The 18,670-nt window shown below is 40.7% G+C and overlaps 1 protein-coding gene across 3 annotated transcripts in view; it reads right to left on the bottom strand.

The window, feature by feature from the left end:
- Positions 1–18,670, bottom strand: part of FREM1 (FRAS1 related extracellular matrix 1) — a 173,277-nt gene that overhangs the window by 126,751 nt on the left and 27,856 nt on the right. For all 3 annotated transcript variants that reach the window (XM_088472659.1, XM_088472658.1, XM_088472660.1), the window contains exons 6-13: positions 17,121–17,229; positions 14,400–14,531; positions 10,916–11,260; positions 10,053–10,195; positions 6,419–6,618; positions 4,639–4,729; positions 3,341–3,508; positions 10–218 (exon numbers count right to left, since the gene is read on the bottom strand). In XM_088472659.1, the coding sequence (XP_088328785.1) occupies positions 10–218; positions 3,341–3,508; positions 4,639–4,729; positions 6,419–6,618; positions 10,053–10,195; positions 10,916–11,260; positions 14,400–14,531; positions 17,121–17,229 (1,397 nt within the window). The remainder of the gene's footprint in view (positions 1–9; positions 219–3,340; positions 3,509–4,638; positions 4,730–6,418; positions 6,619–10,052; positions 10,196–10,915; positions 11,261–14,399; positions 14,532–17,120; positions 17,230–18,670) is intronic.

Below are 18,670 nucleotides of genomic sequence, written 5' to 3'. Positions count from 1 at the left end.
AATCCTAACCTAACTTTTAACATGCGGAGGTCCAGATAGCTGAATTGTTCTCCTTCATTCATTGCTGTTCCGTCAAGTTGAACTATGCCATGTACTGGTGCTCTCTGCAGGATGATTCCCAGCTGGCTTTGTTTTGTGTCCTTGTCAGTGATAGAAATATGATCCACTGTCAGCTGATGAGAGCCCCCTTCTTCCACTCTCATTTCAAATGTGAATACCTGCCAAATAAAGGCTTTAAGTTATTCTAATGTTTCTATACAACCAAATGTACTTGCAAATTTACAAATTGCTTCAAAGCACACTTTGGCAGCCTAAAAGATGGTTCTTGCTTGTCCTCTTAAATAATGTGTCACCGGTATATGGTTGTTTCCTCCCCGTCTTAAATCTGTTTGATACTGACAATGCACTTCACATCTGATCATTTCTCAGTTAGGATACCAATGCTTTAAACTACTTAATAGCAACATTACAAAACTTTGTCTGAGACATTGTATACTTTATATCAAACTTTCTTCAAAAGTGAATGAGGTATTGGCAGGTAAGGAAAAAAGTGGATCAAGAAAGTAAAACAAAAAGTGATTTACATACTTATATTGTCTTCAAATAGTCAGTAAGGCATGCAGTGTAATAGCAACAGGGAATGTACAGTATCATTTTTGCAGACAATTAATTTTTTCTTTTTTTATAAATGTGCTACTTTTTTGATGGCTTACAGTAAATTTACTGATAATTATTAAACATTTTCCAGATTCTCCATTAGGATTGCAACATATTAAAGGTCTTTTCTCCTCCAGGAACTCTCCCAGGACTTTATCTACTTGTGTGCTTTTTGAATGACACAAGACTACATGTATCAATTTTCGGATGAAAATTATTATTCATCCTGCCCTCATTCACCTGCATACTGGCATCTATGATCAGAGGTATGCAGGAATACTTACCTGCATACCGGTATCTGTGATCAGAGGTATGCAGGAATACTCACCTGCATACCGGCATCTGTGGTCAGAGGTATGCAGGAATACTCACCTGCATACCGGCATCTGTGATCAGAGGTATGCAGGAATACTCACCTGCATACCGGCATCTGTGATCAGAGGTATGCAGGAATACTTACCTGCATACCGGTATCTGTGATCAGAGGTATGCAGGAATACTCACCTGCATACCGGCATCTGTGATCAGAGGTATGCAAGAATACTCACCTGCATACCGGCATCTGTGGTCAGAGGTATGCAGGAATACTCACCTGCATACCGGCATCTGTGGTCAGAGGTATGCAGGAATACTCACCTGCATACCGGCATCTGTGATCAGAGGTATGCAGGAATACTCACCTGCATACCGGCATCTGTGATCAGAGGTATGCAGGAATACTCACCTGCATACCGGCATCTGTGATCAGAGGTATGCAGGAATACTCACCTGCATACTGGCATCTGTGATCAGAGGTACGCAGGAATATTTACCTACATACCGGCATCTGTGGTCAGAGGTATGCAGGAATACTCACCTACATACCGGCATCTGTGGTCAGAGGTATGCAGGAATACTCACCTGCATACCGGCATCTGTGGTCAGAGGTATGCAGGAATACTCACCTGCATACCGGCATCTGTGATCAGAGGTATGCAGGAATACTCACCTGCATACTGGCATCTGTGATCAGAGGTATGCAGGAATACTCACCTGCATACCAGCATCTGTGATCAGAGGTACGCAGGAATATTTACCTACATACCGGCATCTGTGATCAGAGGTACGCAGGAATATTTACCTACATACCGGCATCTGTGATCAGAGGTATGCAGGAATACTCACCTGCATACCGGCATCTATGATCAGAGGTATGCAGGAATACTCACCTGCATACCAGCATCTGTGATCAGAGATACGCAGGAATATTTACCTACAGGGACAACTCTTCCAATAAGAGCTGTCCCTTGCGATGAGAAGACTTTTTGGTTTATGACCCGGAAGTCCCATTGCACATTTGTGACCAATGGCCGGAGATAAACTTACTGACCATTTTATTATTACAGTCATGCCAGAACAGCGCACCTGATAAAAGGCTGTGCCATCCTGAAGTTCTGAGAATGAACTTCCCGGTTAAGACACAGCTAGTCCATCCTTCCAGGGAGGGATCAGAAGATCCCTCTTGATATTGTAACCAATAGGCTATACATGCTAACAGCATTATAATTTTGGATCAAGCTCCGAAATGCTAAGCTTTTGGGAGCTTGATAAATTAGTACAGATTGCAGTCTCCATTGAGAATTATGGAGACTGCAGTATTCAGTATTCAGCAGTTATTTTGATTTTACAACCAGTGATGGCTCTCCGCATTTTACCTCAACTGTGCCTTTTGGTCTAAGCTCCTGGCTTTGGGCTCTCCATGTTGTTGTCGCACAGAATTGCAGCATGTATAATGTCATGATGTCGTAATGCAGGTGAGTAGAAGTTTTAGTTAGTTTAGACATTCACTTGGCCAGGGCCAAACGGAACCCTAGATAATGTACGGTAATGTTTTCCCATGTGCTTTAAAATTCATTCCACTAATTAAAGCTACATAACCACCAAAGTGGTAAATCGAGAAGTCTAACTGAAGTTAAGCAAGTAAATTATGTGTAGAGTTGTTCTGAATGATCTTGCTCTAAATTACTGCATCTGATGCACATTAATGTAACTGAAACCTTTTATTAATCTCAAAGGGAGTAAATCCACTGTACATGTGATAAGATGTGGTGCACAAGAGCTTACTTGTGCGTTTGCCGTAAATAACTTCCTGTTTTGTTAAGGACACGTTTGAAAAATACACATTAAGCAAACTTGTAATGCTTTTTGGGGCTGATTTAGAGTTGGGAGCAAAGCCAAAGCACAAAAAGGAGCAACTTTGCTCCTGGGCAAACTATGTGCAATGCAAAGGGTACACAGTTTTTTATTTATTTTATTATTGTGGGGTAAATACTGACTGCTTTTGCAGGTAGCCCACATATACTGGACAGCTTTTATTTTTACATTGCATTTAGAATTGGTCTAGAATATGTCCCTCCGCTCTAAATGTCTCTGAATGATTTATATCTGCCCCATCTTCAGTGCAAATTGGTTTTACCAAGGTACAAATTTGCTCCTTTTTTATCTTTGTTCCAAATTTTGAATCAGCCCCATCAAGAACATTTAAAACACATATGAAATGGATATAAAAGCATAAATAAACTTAGTGAAAACTGATATTATAATTTTGGACTGTAAAAGGAACAATTAAAATGTCACCATTTCTAGTTATGAATCTGAGTAACAGTAACTCTGAGCATATTTGTGGAACTGTGTCTGTACATACCTGCGGAGGCTGATTGTCTACAGGGAGAATAGTAATATTAAAGCAGATGCCATGCAAGATACCTCCATTGCGGTTCTTAACTGATAACACAAAGTAAATCTGTAGAACATCAGGACCTATATCTTCTATTGGTGGCATATATGCAACTTTCATGTGGCTCACAGCATGCTGAAGAATGAAGATATACACATATGAGAAGTAATCCCTCTTTCAGAGTCTAGAAAGTGTAATTTAACAAATGCAATGGAACAGCGAGCAAACACTAAATGACTCAATCTTAATATATCAGGTGTAAAATGTCTTAAAATAGCAAAAATATTGAAATGTTATGCTTGCGGTTATAAACTGACACCATGACTATATACTGTCATTTACATTAGAGAAGTGCACAAAATGTTTGGTTCCAAAACCATCTTCGCATTTTGGCAAAACCACCCTGATGTGCTTTGGTTTTTGGATAACATTATACAGCAGCATGTTTCACATGCAGAGGGATAGCAGCTGCAGAGTGCTCATTTAAAGAAGTTCTATATGCAATCACCAACTACAAGAAGGCCAAACCCCAGAAGTGATATAGTTTGAGAAAGATGATATCATGTGCGATATGGAGAGGCCTAGCAGCAGTATTTAAATGGTTTGAGAAAGACAATTGGGGGAGATGTATCAAGCATTGGAGAGATATACAGTGGATGGAGATAAAGTACAAATCAGCTGTCATTTTAAAACACAGTCTGTAAAGTGACAGCAGCTGATTGGTTGGTACTTTATCTCTCTCTACTGTATTTATCTCTAAAGCTTGATAGATCTCCCCTAGGGGTCTTTCATTTTGATTAGGTCATAATTTGATTAGGTACTGATTTGGTTATATACTGTTATAGAGCAACACATCTGACATGTAGAGGGATAGCAGGGGCTGATTTAAAAAAAGAAGATAACCCAACAAGTTGATTATGTACTGATTTGATTGGATACTGATCTGGATGCATAGTGTTATAAAGCAACATGTTTGACATGCAGACGTATAGCAGGAGAAGGGAGTTGATTTATAAACATACCACAATAAGCTGACCTGGCAAAGCACATATATTAAATTGTTTCAGAAAGACAACTGGCATCTTTCAATTTGATTATAATATACACAAAGCAGTATGTATGGCATACAGATTAAGGCATAGCAGTGGCAGACTGTTCATTTTAAAAACATCTGTAAGAAGTACTTTAAGTTACTGTGATATTTGTCCTGACCATCCATGTCAAAATGCTCATGTTTGCTGTAAGTATTTAAAGACAGGTCTTACCTGGGTGAATGTTGATGCTATGTTAACTGTGGGATCCTTTACAAAATTATGGATAGTTTCTACTAGAACAATCTTCCCAGCTTCTAGACCACTGCTCAATTAAGAGGAAAATTAAACAGTTTTACTTTTCAGGTATTAACAAAATTACACTATTACACTTTAACCCATGTCAACAATATCTGCTGACAATGAATGTTCCTTAAAAGGCAGGGGGCTGAGTGCCAGAACATACCATTTTTCAGTTTCAGGCAATTTCATGTAATTTCTGGGGCAATCAGTAATGATAAGCACTTTCTAATTGTCTTAGATAGACCCACCACATCTAGCAACAGATAAGGAGGCCACAGATATTCTGATGAAGACCTATTATTTGGTATATTTCTCATATATGGGAGTAAAGAAAAGTAATCGGTGCAAAATGTGACTTGAAAATGGGATCACTTGTGCATAAGATTGCTTTAATATCCCTTTAATTAGGGCTAGATATGAATTACACAAGTAAAGTGGCTGGTTATATTCAAGTCTGCATTTCACCTGGTTTTAATAAGCCATATAACCTGTGTAATGCATATATGTTCTTGATGAAAGGCTTATTATAGTAACACTACCTGTACAACAGCTAGCTGGCAGCCGGAGGTGTATCTGCAAAGTAGATGGTCAGAAGTTATGGGGTATTTGTGTGTGGAAATTAACAAGTACTTGTATGCATCCTTAAAAAATATTTTTTTTAAATTCCAAATTAATGTCTAGGTGGGTGTGGTTATGCATCAGGTATTTTGCATAACCACACCCACCTAGACATTTATGCATTTTCTTATGATCTTTACTTAAATTTATAAAATATGAGGGAATATCACTGATGTTTATATAAACACTATGCATATTACATTAGTGTCATATTTGCCACAATAATTTAGTTTTATAAATTTATTTAGTAACAGATAGTCACCTTTCTGCAGACCACAATGCCAAATTTTGTATTAAACATAAATGCAAAACACAAGGAGCACCACAAAATAGTGTAGTATTAAGATGCAAAAATAATATATAAACACAAAAATCATAAAACTATTTGCATGGATTGGTACAGTAGGTCTGTATTAAGATGGGAGCAGAGGAGTACAGTAGGTCTGTATTAAGGTGTGACCAGAGGAGTACAGTAGGTCTGTATTAAGGTGTGACCAGAGGAGTACAGTAGGTCTGTATTAAGGTGGGAGCAGTGGAGTACAGTAGGTCTGTATCAAGGTGGGAGCAGAAGAGTACAGTAGGTCTGTATTAAGGTGGGAGCAGAGGAATACAGTAGGTCTGTATTAAGGTGGGAGCAGAGGAGTACAGTAGGTCTGTATTAAGGTGGGAGCAGAGGAGTACAGTAGGTCTATATTAAGGTGGGAGCAGAGGAGTACAGTAGGTCTGTATTAAGGTGGGAGCAGAGGAATACAGTAGGTCTGTATTAAGGTGGGAGCAGAGGAGTACAGTAGGTCTGTATTAAGGTGGGAGCAGAGGAGTACAGTAGGTCTGTATTAAGGTGGGAGCAGTGGAGTACAGTAGGTCTGTATCAAGGTGGGAGCAGAAGAGTACAGTAGGTCTGTATTAAGGTGGGAGCAGAGGAATACAGTAGGTCTGTATTAAGGTGGGAGCAGAGGAGTACAGTAGGTCTGTATTAAGGTGGGAGCAGAGGAGTACAGTAGGTCTATATTAAGGTGGGAGCAGAGGAGTACAGTAGGTCTGTATTAAGGTGGGAGCAGAGGAGTACAGTATCTCTTTTGCTGCATTTTATTACCTGGTAGAAGGTGATGAGCGACATGGTGGTGTAGTAACAGAATAAACAAGTGCTCTTTCTGGAGATTCTGTGTCTATGAAATGCAGCTGTTTCTTTGTAATGTAAATAATCTCAGTTTCTTTAACAATCAAATACCGAACTGTTCCAGGTACCTCCTTAGGAAGCTGATCATCCACTGGTGTTATATGTATGATCACAGACTAGAAATAGAAAAAAATGTGGGATGATTATTAATTCCTATCCACTGTACTGCAACTTAATATATATGATACATATAGGATCATAGTCATCGAAATACATACACAGAATATCTTAGTTATCCTATATGGAAATACCATATCAGATGCAAACAGTAATAGTGCTACATCTAAACATCCATGATCAATTATCCACTCTAACACAAAAACAAAGGTCGTGGTCTGTTGCATTTTATGAATGAGATATTATTTTGACAGAGTAAAACTATACAAAATGTATATACTTGCTATGCATTGCCATTTTATCTCCTTCTCATGCCTCATGTGTCTCTCCGTCCTTATACCTCCCTGGCTCTACAGCCATGCCCCCCCCAATGTATTTCCAGCCTCAGACCCCCTGTGTCTCTCCAGTCTTTTTATTTCCCCAATGTCTCCTCAGCCTTATGTACTCCTTGTGTCTCTCCAGTCTCACGCACACCCAGTGTCTCTCCAGCCTCATGTCACCCATGTTTTTACAGCCTCATTCCACCCCCTGTGCTTCTCCAGCCTCATGCTATGCTGTGTCTATCATTCAAGTAAGAAGGGCAATCAATAATGAAACTTTCAGGGCCCCAATTTTTTTTCTACTTCTATCTATCTATCTATCTATCTATCTATCTATCTATCTATCTATCTATCGTGTCTCACTCTCTGGGGGGTTTCTACATCTATCTATCTATCTATCTATCTATCTATCTATCTATCTATCTATCTATCTATCTATCTACAGTGCATCCGGAAAGTATTCACAACACTTCACTTTTTCCACATTTTGTTATGCTACAGCCTTATTCCAAAATGCAATAAATACATTCTTGTCCTCAAAATTCTACACATAATACGCCATAATGATAACGCGCAAAAAGTTTTTTTGAGATTTTTGGAAATTTAATTAAAAAAAACAGTAAGAAATCACATGTACATAAGTATTCATGGCCTTTGCCATGAAGCTCAAAATTGAGTGCAGGTGCATCCTGTTTACACTGATAATCCTTGAGATGTTCCTACAGCTTAACTGGAGTCCACCTGTGGTAAATTAAGTTGATTAGACATGATTTTGAAAGGCATACACCTGTCTATATAAGGTCCCACACTTGACAGTGCATGTCAGGGCACAAACCAAGCATGAAGTCCAAAGAATTGTCTGGAGACCTCCGAGACAGGATTGTCTGGAGGCACAAATCTGGGGAAGGGTACAGAAAAGTATCTGCTGCTTTGAAGGTCCCAATGAGCACAGTGGCCTCCATCATCTGTAAATGGAAGAAGTTTGGAACCACCAGGACTCTTCCTAGAGTCGGCCAGCCATCCAAACTGAGTGATAGGGGGAGAAGGGCCCTAATCAGGGAGGTGGCCAAGAACCAGATGGTCACTCTGTCAGAGCTACAGCATTCCTCCTACGGAAGCCACTCCTTAGTAAAAAGCACATGGCAGCCTGCCTGGAGTTTTCCAAATTGCACCTGAAGGATTCTCAGACCATGAGAGACAAAGATTGAACTCTTTGGCATGAATGCCAGCTGTTATGTTTGGAAGAAACCAGGCAACGCTCATCACCAGGCCAATACCGTCCCTACAGTGAAGCATGGTGGTAGCAGCATCATGCTGTGGGGATGTTTTTCAGCGGCAGGAACTGGGAGTCAGGGTAGAGGGAAAGATGAATGCAGTAATGTACAGAGACATCCTGGATGAAAACCTGCTCCAGAGTGCTCTTGACCACAGACTGGACGATGGTTCATCTTTCAGCAGGACAACGACCCTAAGCACACAGCCAAGATATCAAAGGAGTGGCTTCAGGACAACTCTGTGAATGTCCTTCAGTGGCCCAGCCAGAGCCCAGACTTGAATCCAATTGAACATCTCTGGAGAAATCTGAAAATGGCTGTGCACCGACGCTTCCCATCCAACCTGATGGAGCTTCAGAGATGCTGCAAAGAGGAATGGGTGAAACTGCTCAAAGATAGGTGTGCCAAGCTTGTGGCATCATATTCAAAAAGACTTAGGGCTGTAATTGCTGCCAAAGGTGCATCATCAAAGTATTGAGCAAAGGTTGTGAATACTTATGTACATGTGATTTCTTAGTTTGTTTGTTTTTTATTAAATTTGCAAAAATCGCATGAAAACTTTTTATACATTGTCATTATGGGGTATTATGTGTAGAATTTTGAGGACAAAAATTTATTTATTCCATTTAGGAATAAGGCTGTAACATAACAAAATGTGGAAAAAGTGAAGCGTTGTGAATACTTTCTGGATGCACTGTATCTATCTATCTATCTATCTATCTATCTATCTATCTATCTATCTATCTATCTATCTAACTATCTACAGAGTCTCACTCTGTGGGGGGTTTCTACATCTATTTATGTACAGTGTCACTCTTTGGGGGGTTTCTATATCTATCTATCTATCTATCTATCTATTTATCTATCTATCTATCTATCTATGTCTGTCTGTCTACAGTCTCTCACTCTCTGGGGGATTTCTACATTCCGTCATTTGGACCTCAAGGTCCTTGCAAGGGCAGCAAACCCACTGGACCTTGCTGGATGTTGTCATATTGTTGCTGGTTGCAAAGGGGCCCCCATAACATTTCAGGCTTCAGGGCCACAAAAATATAGATCCGCCACTGATCACTTTGCTGCTCCAGTGACACTTAATAATAAATTGTGGCCATAACTGATTTTCCATGGCTATGATAAGCTTTTATAGAAATTATTGTTATCATTGTGTATTGATAAATAGACACATAAATCTGCTTTAGATGAAAATTATCTGCACGTTATGTACATTACGTGTAATGTAGTTCTAAGAAGGTATTAAACTTAAAGTGGAACAGTCACGTGTGAAGATACACTGCAGTACCAGCTACAGATGCAAACAGCACTTTGCTAAAGGTCGTCATTTATGCATAATAGCTTTATATCTCCCACGCCCCAAGCTGCACCCACCGGGGCCAAAGAATCGGCAGCATCAGGTGCCAAGATTATTCCCTGGGTAAAAGTATTATGTACTGTGGGGGCCATTCATGAAAGCTTGGAGAGAGATACATTTGTGGTGAGAGATATGGGAGTCTAGTTACTAAGCCTTGGATGGAGATAAAGTACCAACCAATCAGTTCCTAACTGTCATTTTTCAAACACAGCCTGTGACATGGCAGTTAGGAGCTGATTGGTTGGTACTTTATCTTCATTTACTTTATCTCCATCCAAGACTTAGTAAATAGGCCCCAAAGTACTAGCCAATAAGCTCCTAACTGTCAGTTTCCAAACACAGCCTGTAAAGTTACAGTTAGGAGATGATTGGTTGGTACTTTATCTCCATCCACTTTATCTCTCGCCAAGCTTTCATGATATAAGCCAATGAGCAGGACAATTGACAGAGTTGTTTTCAACTATACATACCTGAGGGCCAGAGAGGTTAGGGGGAATGTGACTGTCAGCGAGAATAATCTCAAATGAATCTTCAAACATTTCTCCTCCATGATGCTTATAGTAAATAATGCCACTGAATAAATCTCTTTGCAGAAAGGTGGTCACAGGATAAGCTTATGATGGGAATAAAGAAATAGTGTATTAAAACAAAACATGTTTATTTGTAATATTTGTAAAGTTTGCCCAATGATTATATAATAAAGACTAACTTGTTGGCAAAATGAAAAATATTCATGCACTGGAATGTTTTATCTTTTCTTTTAAATGTGACATTTTTGGTAGAACATTCACATATGCATCCACATCATAGATTCACTTAAAAATGATGCCTATCAACAGTCATACATATTTTACAAATTGCGTATCAACAGTCATACATATTTACAAACAATTTGTACTTGTCTCAAGAACTGCAACTTGCTCACAGCAATCTGTTATTTGCAAACACGGGAGCCAGAGAGGTTCTTTAGGTTTGGAATGTTTGCTTTTAACTTCTGAAAACAATAAAATATATTATCAATTGTGATAAATCTAAGGGCTCAATCCAATTACTAGCGATGTACTTGTGGGCGCGAGTTATCGCGACAGCGCCCGCACTTGACAGCAGCCAGGATTCGCTTAAGAGTGCTCGCAGCCCCATAGGGTTCCGAGCAAAAAATTAAGCGAATTCGGGCTCAGAGCAGGCTGTGATGGGTGCGAGGTGCCGGTCCAATGCCGATGTTTTAGCGGCATTGCAATGGCAACTCGCACCCCCCGCATATAATTGAATTGACCCCTCAGTATGATATGTGTTAACTATGATGTAAAAAACAAGCAATGACCCCCAGTAATACCTAATGCATTTTGTCCTGGTTTCTTCATAATGTTTCCAGCCTCTGACTGCTTTGTAATATTGAAGTGAATGTAATCATCACTTGAGTCCATGTCAGAGGCACACAGCATTGAGCCTTGAATAAGAACTATTTGGCCTTCCAAGAGCTCAATGACAGTATTTGCGATGAGAAAAGGAGGACTGTCATCTTTAGGAAGGATGTTAATTGGGAACTTATGTCGAATGCTGTGTCGCCCATCAAATATTCTGAAAACGACAAAATCTTTGGTTGTGTCACTGTCATCATGATGATAGCAGACAACTCCAGACTGAATGTCCTTTATGGTGAACATGAATCCTTTCCCTCCTGAGTACAGAACACAAGAGTTTGTGTTAGCAAGACTTGACACTTTTTTGTATTAATTACATAATAATAAAATTACAGATATGATGTTGACATACTAGTTTGGGTTTACTTTTATGCGAATAGGCATGAAGAAAGATAAATTACAAATTTACCATGCACAGACTTAACAGAGTCCCAGTATATAATGCCAGCATGTGCTACAGAATACAACAGTGGATGACAAAACAATATATAATTTGCTTGTGGCTGAAGGAAGCAGAACATATTTTGACCCCTTTGGGGCAGGTGAAGGGGACTTCCCTTTTATTTTTGTGGCAATGACACAGTTAACAACTGTGCGTAACCTGTGGTTTTATTTTGGGGTTTATGTACTAAGCCTTGGAGAGAGAGATAAAGTATACACACATAAATTACCAACCAATCAGCTCCTAACTGTAATTTTTCAAACACAGCCTGTAAAGTGACAGTTAGTAGCTGATTGGTTGGTACTTTATCTCCCTCCAAGGCTTAGTAAATCCACCCCTTTATGCCTAATATTTTAAACATGGTTTTATTTCCTTTTTGGAATTAGTATATCTGTGCATGTAAATATAATATTTGAGCCCAAGTAAACACTGATTTTTTTACAGTAGTGTAATATATGTATATGGTTTTAGGTTTTGTGGTGTGTTTAACAAGTATGTAGAAAATGATAGAAAAGAGTCCATTCTACATACTACTAATGGGTTACACATATACAGACTCGACACTAATGTATGATCACACATCACTGATTCCAGATTTGTTAATGTCCATTGCCATTTGTCAAAGTTCCATACCAATTTGTATAACTTATTTGTGTAAAAGCTGAGCCACATAAACTACAAGATTTTCCCTAATCTCTCAATTTTTCAGTTCAACGATTTGTTCCGGGCCTGTGGAAATTCAATTTATTTGGAATATTTAATAGCCAGAGGATTACAGGCTATCAACTCAAATCTGACATCTAGGTGGATTTACAAGTCTGCTATTTAGGGGTTTAGCAGAATTAAATAAGGTGACTTCTAACCTCTCCAGTGATCAAGAGGCTTAAACATATTGCAGTCCTTTCCTTCCACTCAAAAGACAGATAATGTGAGATTTAGAAGAATCCAATATTAAACAATATAGAAGAGAAAATACTCTGCCGGACTGGATGGAGAGCCTGCTTGGCATTGACAGAACAGTAGCAGGTGTGCTCTTTAGATTTGGTGTTGTTAGATGTATATTTTGTTCAAAGTTCACTTAGTTCCTTGGGCTTGTCTCTCTGAGGCAGATACAAGTAGCAGACAACAAAATGGAAACACCTACTATAAAGTCACATAACAGGGAGTTAGTTATCCATTGCATGCATCCAGTATAGCTTATATGCACTGTGGTATAATGTATTGATGTGTGAGGGAAGGATTCAGTGCCATTCTCTCATAAGAAAGTCAGACGCCTGGTCTGTGGTGGTAAGTGATGTCTAGGTGTTGTTCCGGGAAAATCCCATAAATATTTAATTGGGATCTGATCTGATGACTCAGAACATCATTATATAAAGATAATAGCAGTGTCATGCTCTTTAAACTACTTTGTTGCACTCTTATTCTGGAAGACACCCCTCACATCAGGAAATAAATATACAACATTGGATGAAGAAGATCACTCTGTAACATTAGGTAACAATTAGCAGTGACCTTGCCTTCTAAGGTGATTACTGCATGTTAGAAAATCTTTCTCAGTGACACTACAGAACCCATCACTGTTGGATGTCAACATTATGACCGGAATCGGTATAACATACCGCCGGACGTGAGCCCGGCGGATGTAATACCGACGCCGAAAGACAGAAGAGTGGAGATCCCGACAAGGTAAATAACTATACTATACCTAACCTTTCTCCCCTCCTAACCCTCCCTTAGGGGAGCCTAACCCTAGCCTCCTCCCCTAGTGCCTAACCATAACCACCCCCCAGGGGTGCCTAAACCTAACCCCCCCTCCCTGCACCCTGAACCTATCTCTCCTGGGGGGGTGCCTAACCCTAGCCCCCCTTCCCCTAGCTTAACCCTCCCGGGGGGGTGCCTAACCCTAAGTCCCCCCGGGAGCCCCTAAACCTAACCCTCCCCCCCTCCGCTGCTGTCTGCTCCCGATGCCCGGCATACCTTCGTTCGGCATGCCGGGCGTCGGGATTTCGGCGGGTGGATTATGATAGGCATTGGGATTTCGATGCCTATCATTAGTCCCATGCCGGGATTTGACAGTCAGGAAGCCGGCGGTCGGCATTTCGATCGCCGATTTCCTGACCGCATACCCAGGACCACATCCCCAATGTTGAAATGTGATAGGGTCTCATGAATCATTTTTCTTAATGGATTTTATGTTTCAATCAGTGAAAAGCATGGCAAAATGAACCAGTAGAGAAGTTACCCATAGCAACCAACCAGCTCTGATGTAGCATTTATCAAGTACAGTCTATAAAATAATAAGTAGGAGCCGATTGGTTGCTATGAGCAACGTCTCCACTAGTCCACTTCTCCGCTGCTTGATACATAAACCCCAAAGTACCAACCAATCAGCTCCTAACTGTCACTTTACAGACTGTGTTTGGAAGTTAGGAGCTGATTGGTTGGTACTTTATCTCTGTACACTTTATCTATCTCCAAGGCTTAGTACATCTACCCCTTGGACTTTTAAACTAAGACGCAAAATATTCCTTAGAAAGAGTGTATAGTTCCTTTAATGTTATACAAAAGTACAGTAAGTGCAATTCATGTCTCAAGAGATTTACAATTTATATCAGAAATGTCTTGACAAATGCACTCTGTAATTGTAGTTTGTCATATTAACTGTGAAGTTGTGTGTAACAAATACACCAGATCATGCGGTAATGGGGTTTCACATGTGTTGGCCCCCGTACCTTCTCAGAAGAGCACAGCACTGGTCCCTGGAGTGCCTGCACTAGAATCCATTAAATTCTATACCACTGTTACTGTTGTAAGGAAATTCTGATTACATTTTAATATTACAGTCTATGGAAACAATTACTGACTACAATTTTTCACACTAAAGGGATTCTTTGCATATTAAAATGATTTGTATGACAAATATTGATTGCACATGAGAAAATATGAAGCTTTACCTCTTAAAGTAATACGTCCATGCTGCAACCCATCCACAATTACCAGGTGTACTGCATTTATATTATCATTATCTACCACTTGAAACTGTTCCCATGTGATTGCTCGAGACTGACCCTCCAACAGATCAAGACCTATACAAAGCAGATTCATTTGCAGATTAATTCTACATTACATGCTCTCTGAGATATTACTTCATATAGGAATCTGGTCCAGAACCATAATTACCCTTTGGACCCAGGGAAAGACAGGCTTAGCTCATACTTGAGCACTCTTAGAAAGTCAGAGAAAATCCCCACTTTTGTGATGTTATCCCAGACTCCCAGGAGGGCAGAACAGCCTCCGAGATCCCACCCCGTCCCCAAAGAAGTGAGTAGCCTGGGAGCTCGGTGACATGATTTGTGGTGAATTGCCGTCCCCAGCCCCATGCAGGACATTGCAGCAATTAGCATCAGTACACAGTAGGAGATGGGGCTGTAATGATGTGACTCACAAGACCATGCCTCCTGCATCTATCACTTGTACCTTTCCTCCTGGAGGGGAGCTGAAGAAAAGTGACTAGTACGGCTCAGGGCACTACTACTCAATGGGTGGCAGAGAATTATTTCATGTTAATTGTCTCAACTTGTCTTGCTAAAAACTAAAAGCACTTTTTTGTGATTGTTTCTGCCCTTGTCCATTTGTGTCACAAGTCTCATTTTATACCTGTTCTATGATGAAAAACACCTCATGCTATTTTGTTTCCAATGTTTACAATGTTCCAGCAACCCACGTATTGAAGTAAACCAATGGAAGAAAAGCAGAGTGGGCTGATGTGTGATCATATATATAACCTATGACAGAATATCACACATCTCTGTTTTCCATTTTAAAGTTCCTATCGCAAATGTAAACAAAAACTGTAAAATACTGTTTTGCTAAATGCTTCCCAATCCTTTTATAAATAATGTGTCTAAGCTCACACAAGAAACCACTATGTTATAGTCTATTCTAGGATACATCCATCTAAAGTGCAGAAATGTCAGGAAGTGCTGCATTACCACATGGACATGGGATCCAATTAAATAAATGCAAAAGAACGTTGCAATCTACAGTATATAAAATGACAATATATTTTTGTGCACTATGGGGCGGAATGTATCTCTTTCTGCGGGAGCTAATGGCGAGCTTTAGCATATGGCGCATGCGAAGAAGCAAATGTACATATTTCTGTGCACCTCTGTATGATTCTAAGTTGGACAGATTTATGGGGCCCATTTATTAAGGATCGCATTTTGCAATGCGATCAGGGCATGCAGTACCGCCCATGATCGCATTGCAAAATGCGATCATACCGGCCGAATGTATGACCCGGCACATGCAGGGAGACGGGCTCCGAAAAGAGCCCGTCCCTGCGATGTGGCCGGAGCGCATTCCGGGCTGCTGCGCATGCGCAGTCCCGTGGACTGCACATGAGCGGCGCTCATTGCCAGCGGAGGGATCTGGAAGATCCCTCCGCTGGCTGAAATGCGGGTAAGTGCCCAAAGGACACAGCGGCTAACGCTATCTTAAGATAGCGTTAGCTGCTGGGGCCAATATTGGGAATGCTTCGCATTCCTGATATTGATACATTTGGTAGCATCGCATCCCCCATGAGGCGACTGCCGGCGGCAATGGAGGGATCGCAGCAGGTATCTCCGATACCTGCTGCGGTCCCTCTTTCATACATCCGGGGGATACTAAGTATTTGAGGTAAACCCCCGAAAATAGGTGTTTTCAGGGAATTTACCTCAAATGCACTTTGATAAATGGGCCCCTTTGTTGGATCTGCCTATGTAAGAGTGTTTCAAAGCATGTACTGGGCAGTAACAATGCGACTCCACGTAACTGTCCTTTTGTGAGTGTCGTGTGTGTGCAGCTAGAGGTCCGTGCTATTCTGACTGGTGTGTACGGAGAAGGGAAGCCTGTTTTAGACAGATCACTTGCACTTCGCAGGGGGCTGGTGCAAGTGTTTAATTTACTAATTTACTAATGATGCCGGTTGAGGCAATGGAGTGGCTTCCTGCATGCAACCGCACCGATCGACATATTATTATCTATGGAAAGTTGCATTAGCATATGGTAGTAAGACAGGCTTCTACATCATCACACAAATACAGTCACTTTGAGTCCTACTCAGAATCAGCCCATACATGTACTGATCCAGTGTCGGACTGGGGCATAAAGGGCCCACCGGGGGAATGTAGTGTAGGGGCTCATGCTTAAGGGGTGTGGTCAGACCCCAGAGATGCTTGACTAACCAATAGGCAAATCTGGTTGTAGTTTCTATAGAAAGGAGACAAGCACCCATGTTGATCAGTGGTATTACTCCACCAGGTAACTGACCAAATAATTGAGTAACAGTGTATGATTTGAGGTCTGGAACCTGACACCTAGAGTAGGGGGGTGGGCCCTCAGGCAGTGGGGCCCACCGGGGATTTCCCCTGTACTCCTGTGGGCCAGTCCAACACTGTACTGATCACATTGAAATAACACATCAAGGTTAGTATTACTTCAACATGTGAACATGCTGAACTAGGGCCAAGAAATGACCTCCACTGCATTCTGCAACACATTTGCCAGAACTTTGGCTTACTATTTCTAATAGTATATAAAATTGTATATGGCTATAGCACTGATGAGATGTCACTAACATAAAACCAGTAATTACTGCAAAATGAATTAAATTAAATCTAAAAACTCACCCATATTCCAAGATACTCGGGGGGCATTTGTGTCAGTAGTTCTAATAGATATATAAACTGCAATGGGGGAACTCCTTTCAAAAAAGAAATCATGAACTTCAAACTCCACCTATAGACAAGAATTTCTCAGGTTTGCAATTAAATAAATAAATAATTAAACGAATAATTAAATATATATAAATATACCATCTAGTATTGAATAAACTATTTATTCTGATGTTTCAGTCTACCATGGTGATTTTTATCAAGGGCAATCATCAGTCTTTGACAAAAGTCTCCTTGGGAGACTGAAATGGAATATTATGTTGGATTTACCATCTCCTCAATGCGCACAGTGGAGATGGACAGACCTAGAAGAGGAGGTCCTGCTGTTGGGAACATGGTAAGTAAGGGAGCGGGGTGGGTAGTGGATACCAGAGCCGTAACTAGACATTTTGGTGCCCTCTGCCTGAAAGAGCATTAGTGCCCCCACTCCAAATACTTTAAATAGGGACAGGGCGTGGGGAATAGTACCCCCAAATCAAATTATGCCACACAGAAGTGCCCTATACACATTATGCCACACAGTAATGTCCCTTACACATTATGCCACACAGTAATGCCTCTTACACATTGTGCCACACAGTAATGCCCCGTACACATTATGTCACACAGTAATGCCCCTTACACATTATGCCACACAGTAATGCACCTTACACATTATGCAACACAATATAATCCCTTTACACATTATGCCACACAGTAATGCTCCTTACACGTTATACCACACAATAATGCCCCTTACACATTATTCCATTCCACTAATGCCTCTAGGTACAGAGAGACTTACAATTATCATGATTCCTGTATCTTATATATAAAATCCATTGGTCTGTTTGTTTGCTTGTCCAGTTATGCATTCGGACACCCCTGTACCGGTTGAGATGAAGCCAATGTGAAGTGGTCCAGTTGGATCTTGACCAGGCTTTACGGGGGTTGGACCTCCCGTTGGTGTTCGCTGTGCAGAACTTTGACCCGTGGAGACTATTCGGAGCCTTCCGCTGTTTGGATTTGGATGAAAACTTCAGAGAGGTAACATTGGATCCCAGAAGACATACTAGGGTGTTGAGGTTCCGGTCAGTCCTCCCGTTGGTGTATGTTGAGCAGAACTTTGACCTGAGGAGCCTGTTCTGGACCTTCCACTGGATGGATTGGGTGAAAACTTCACAGAGGGGTTGCAATTGGTCTGGGATGCCTGGCAATTGGTCTGGGATGCCTAACTTAATAACTTGCACACTAGGGGCCTGATTCAGACTTGGGAATAGAGTGAGATATCTCTTTCAACTGTGAACCTGAACAAACCATATTGCAATGCAAGGGGTGTAAATACATAATTTTTTTTACATGTGGGGTAAATACTGGTTGCTTTTGCATGTAGCCCACAAATACTGCACAGCTTTATTATTACTCTACAATTTAGATGTCAGTTTGGAAACACTCCTTCCAAATCTAAATCTCTGCACATTTTAAATCTGCCCCACCTGCAGTGCAGCATGGTTTCACCCAGATAA

The sequence above is a fragment of the Taudactylus pleione genome, unplaced genomic scaffold, assembly GCF_031769625.1.
Source record: "Taudactylus pleione unplaced genomic scaffold, aTauple2 ptg000127l, whole genome shotgun sequence".
Classification (NCBI taxonomy): Eukaryota; Metazoa; Chordata; class Amphibia; order Anura; family Myobatrachidae; genus Taudactylus; species Taudactylus pleione.
Note: the sequence above shows the minus strand (reverse complement) of the source record. Positions and strands in the feature narration are given on the sequence as shown.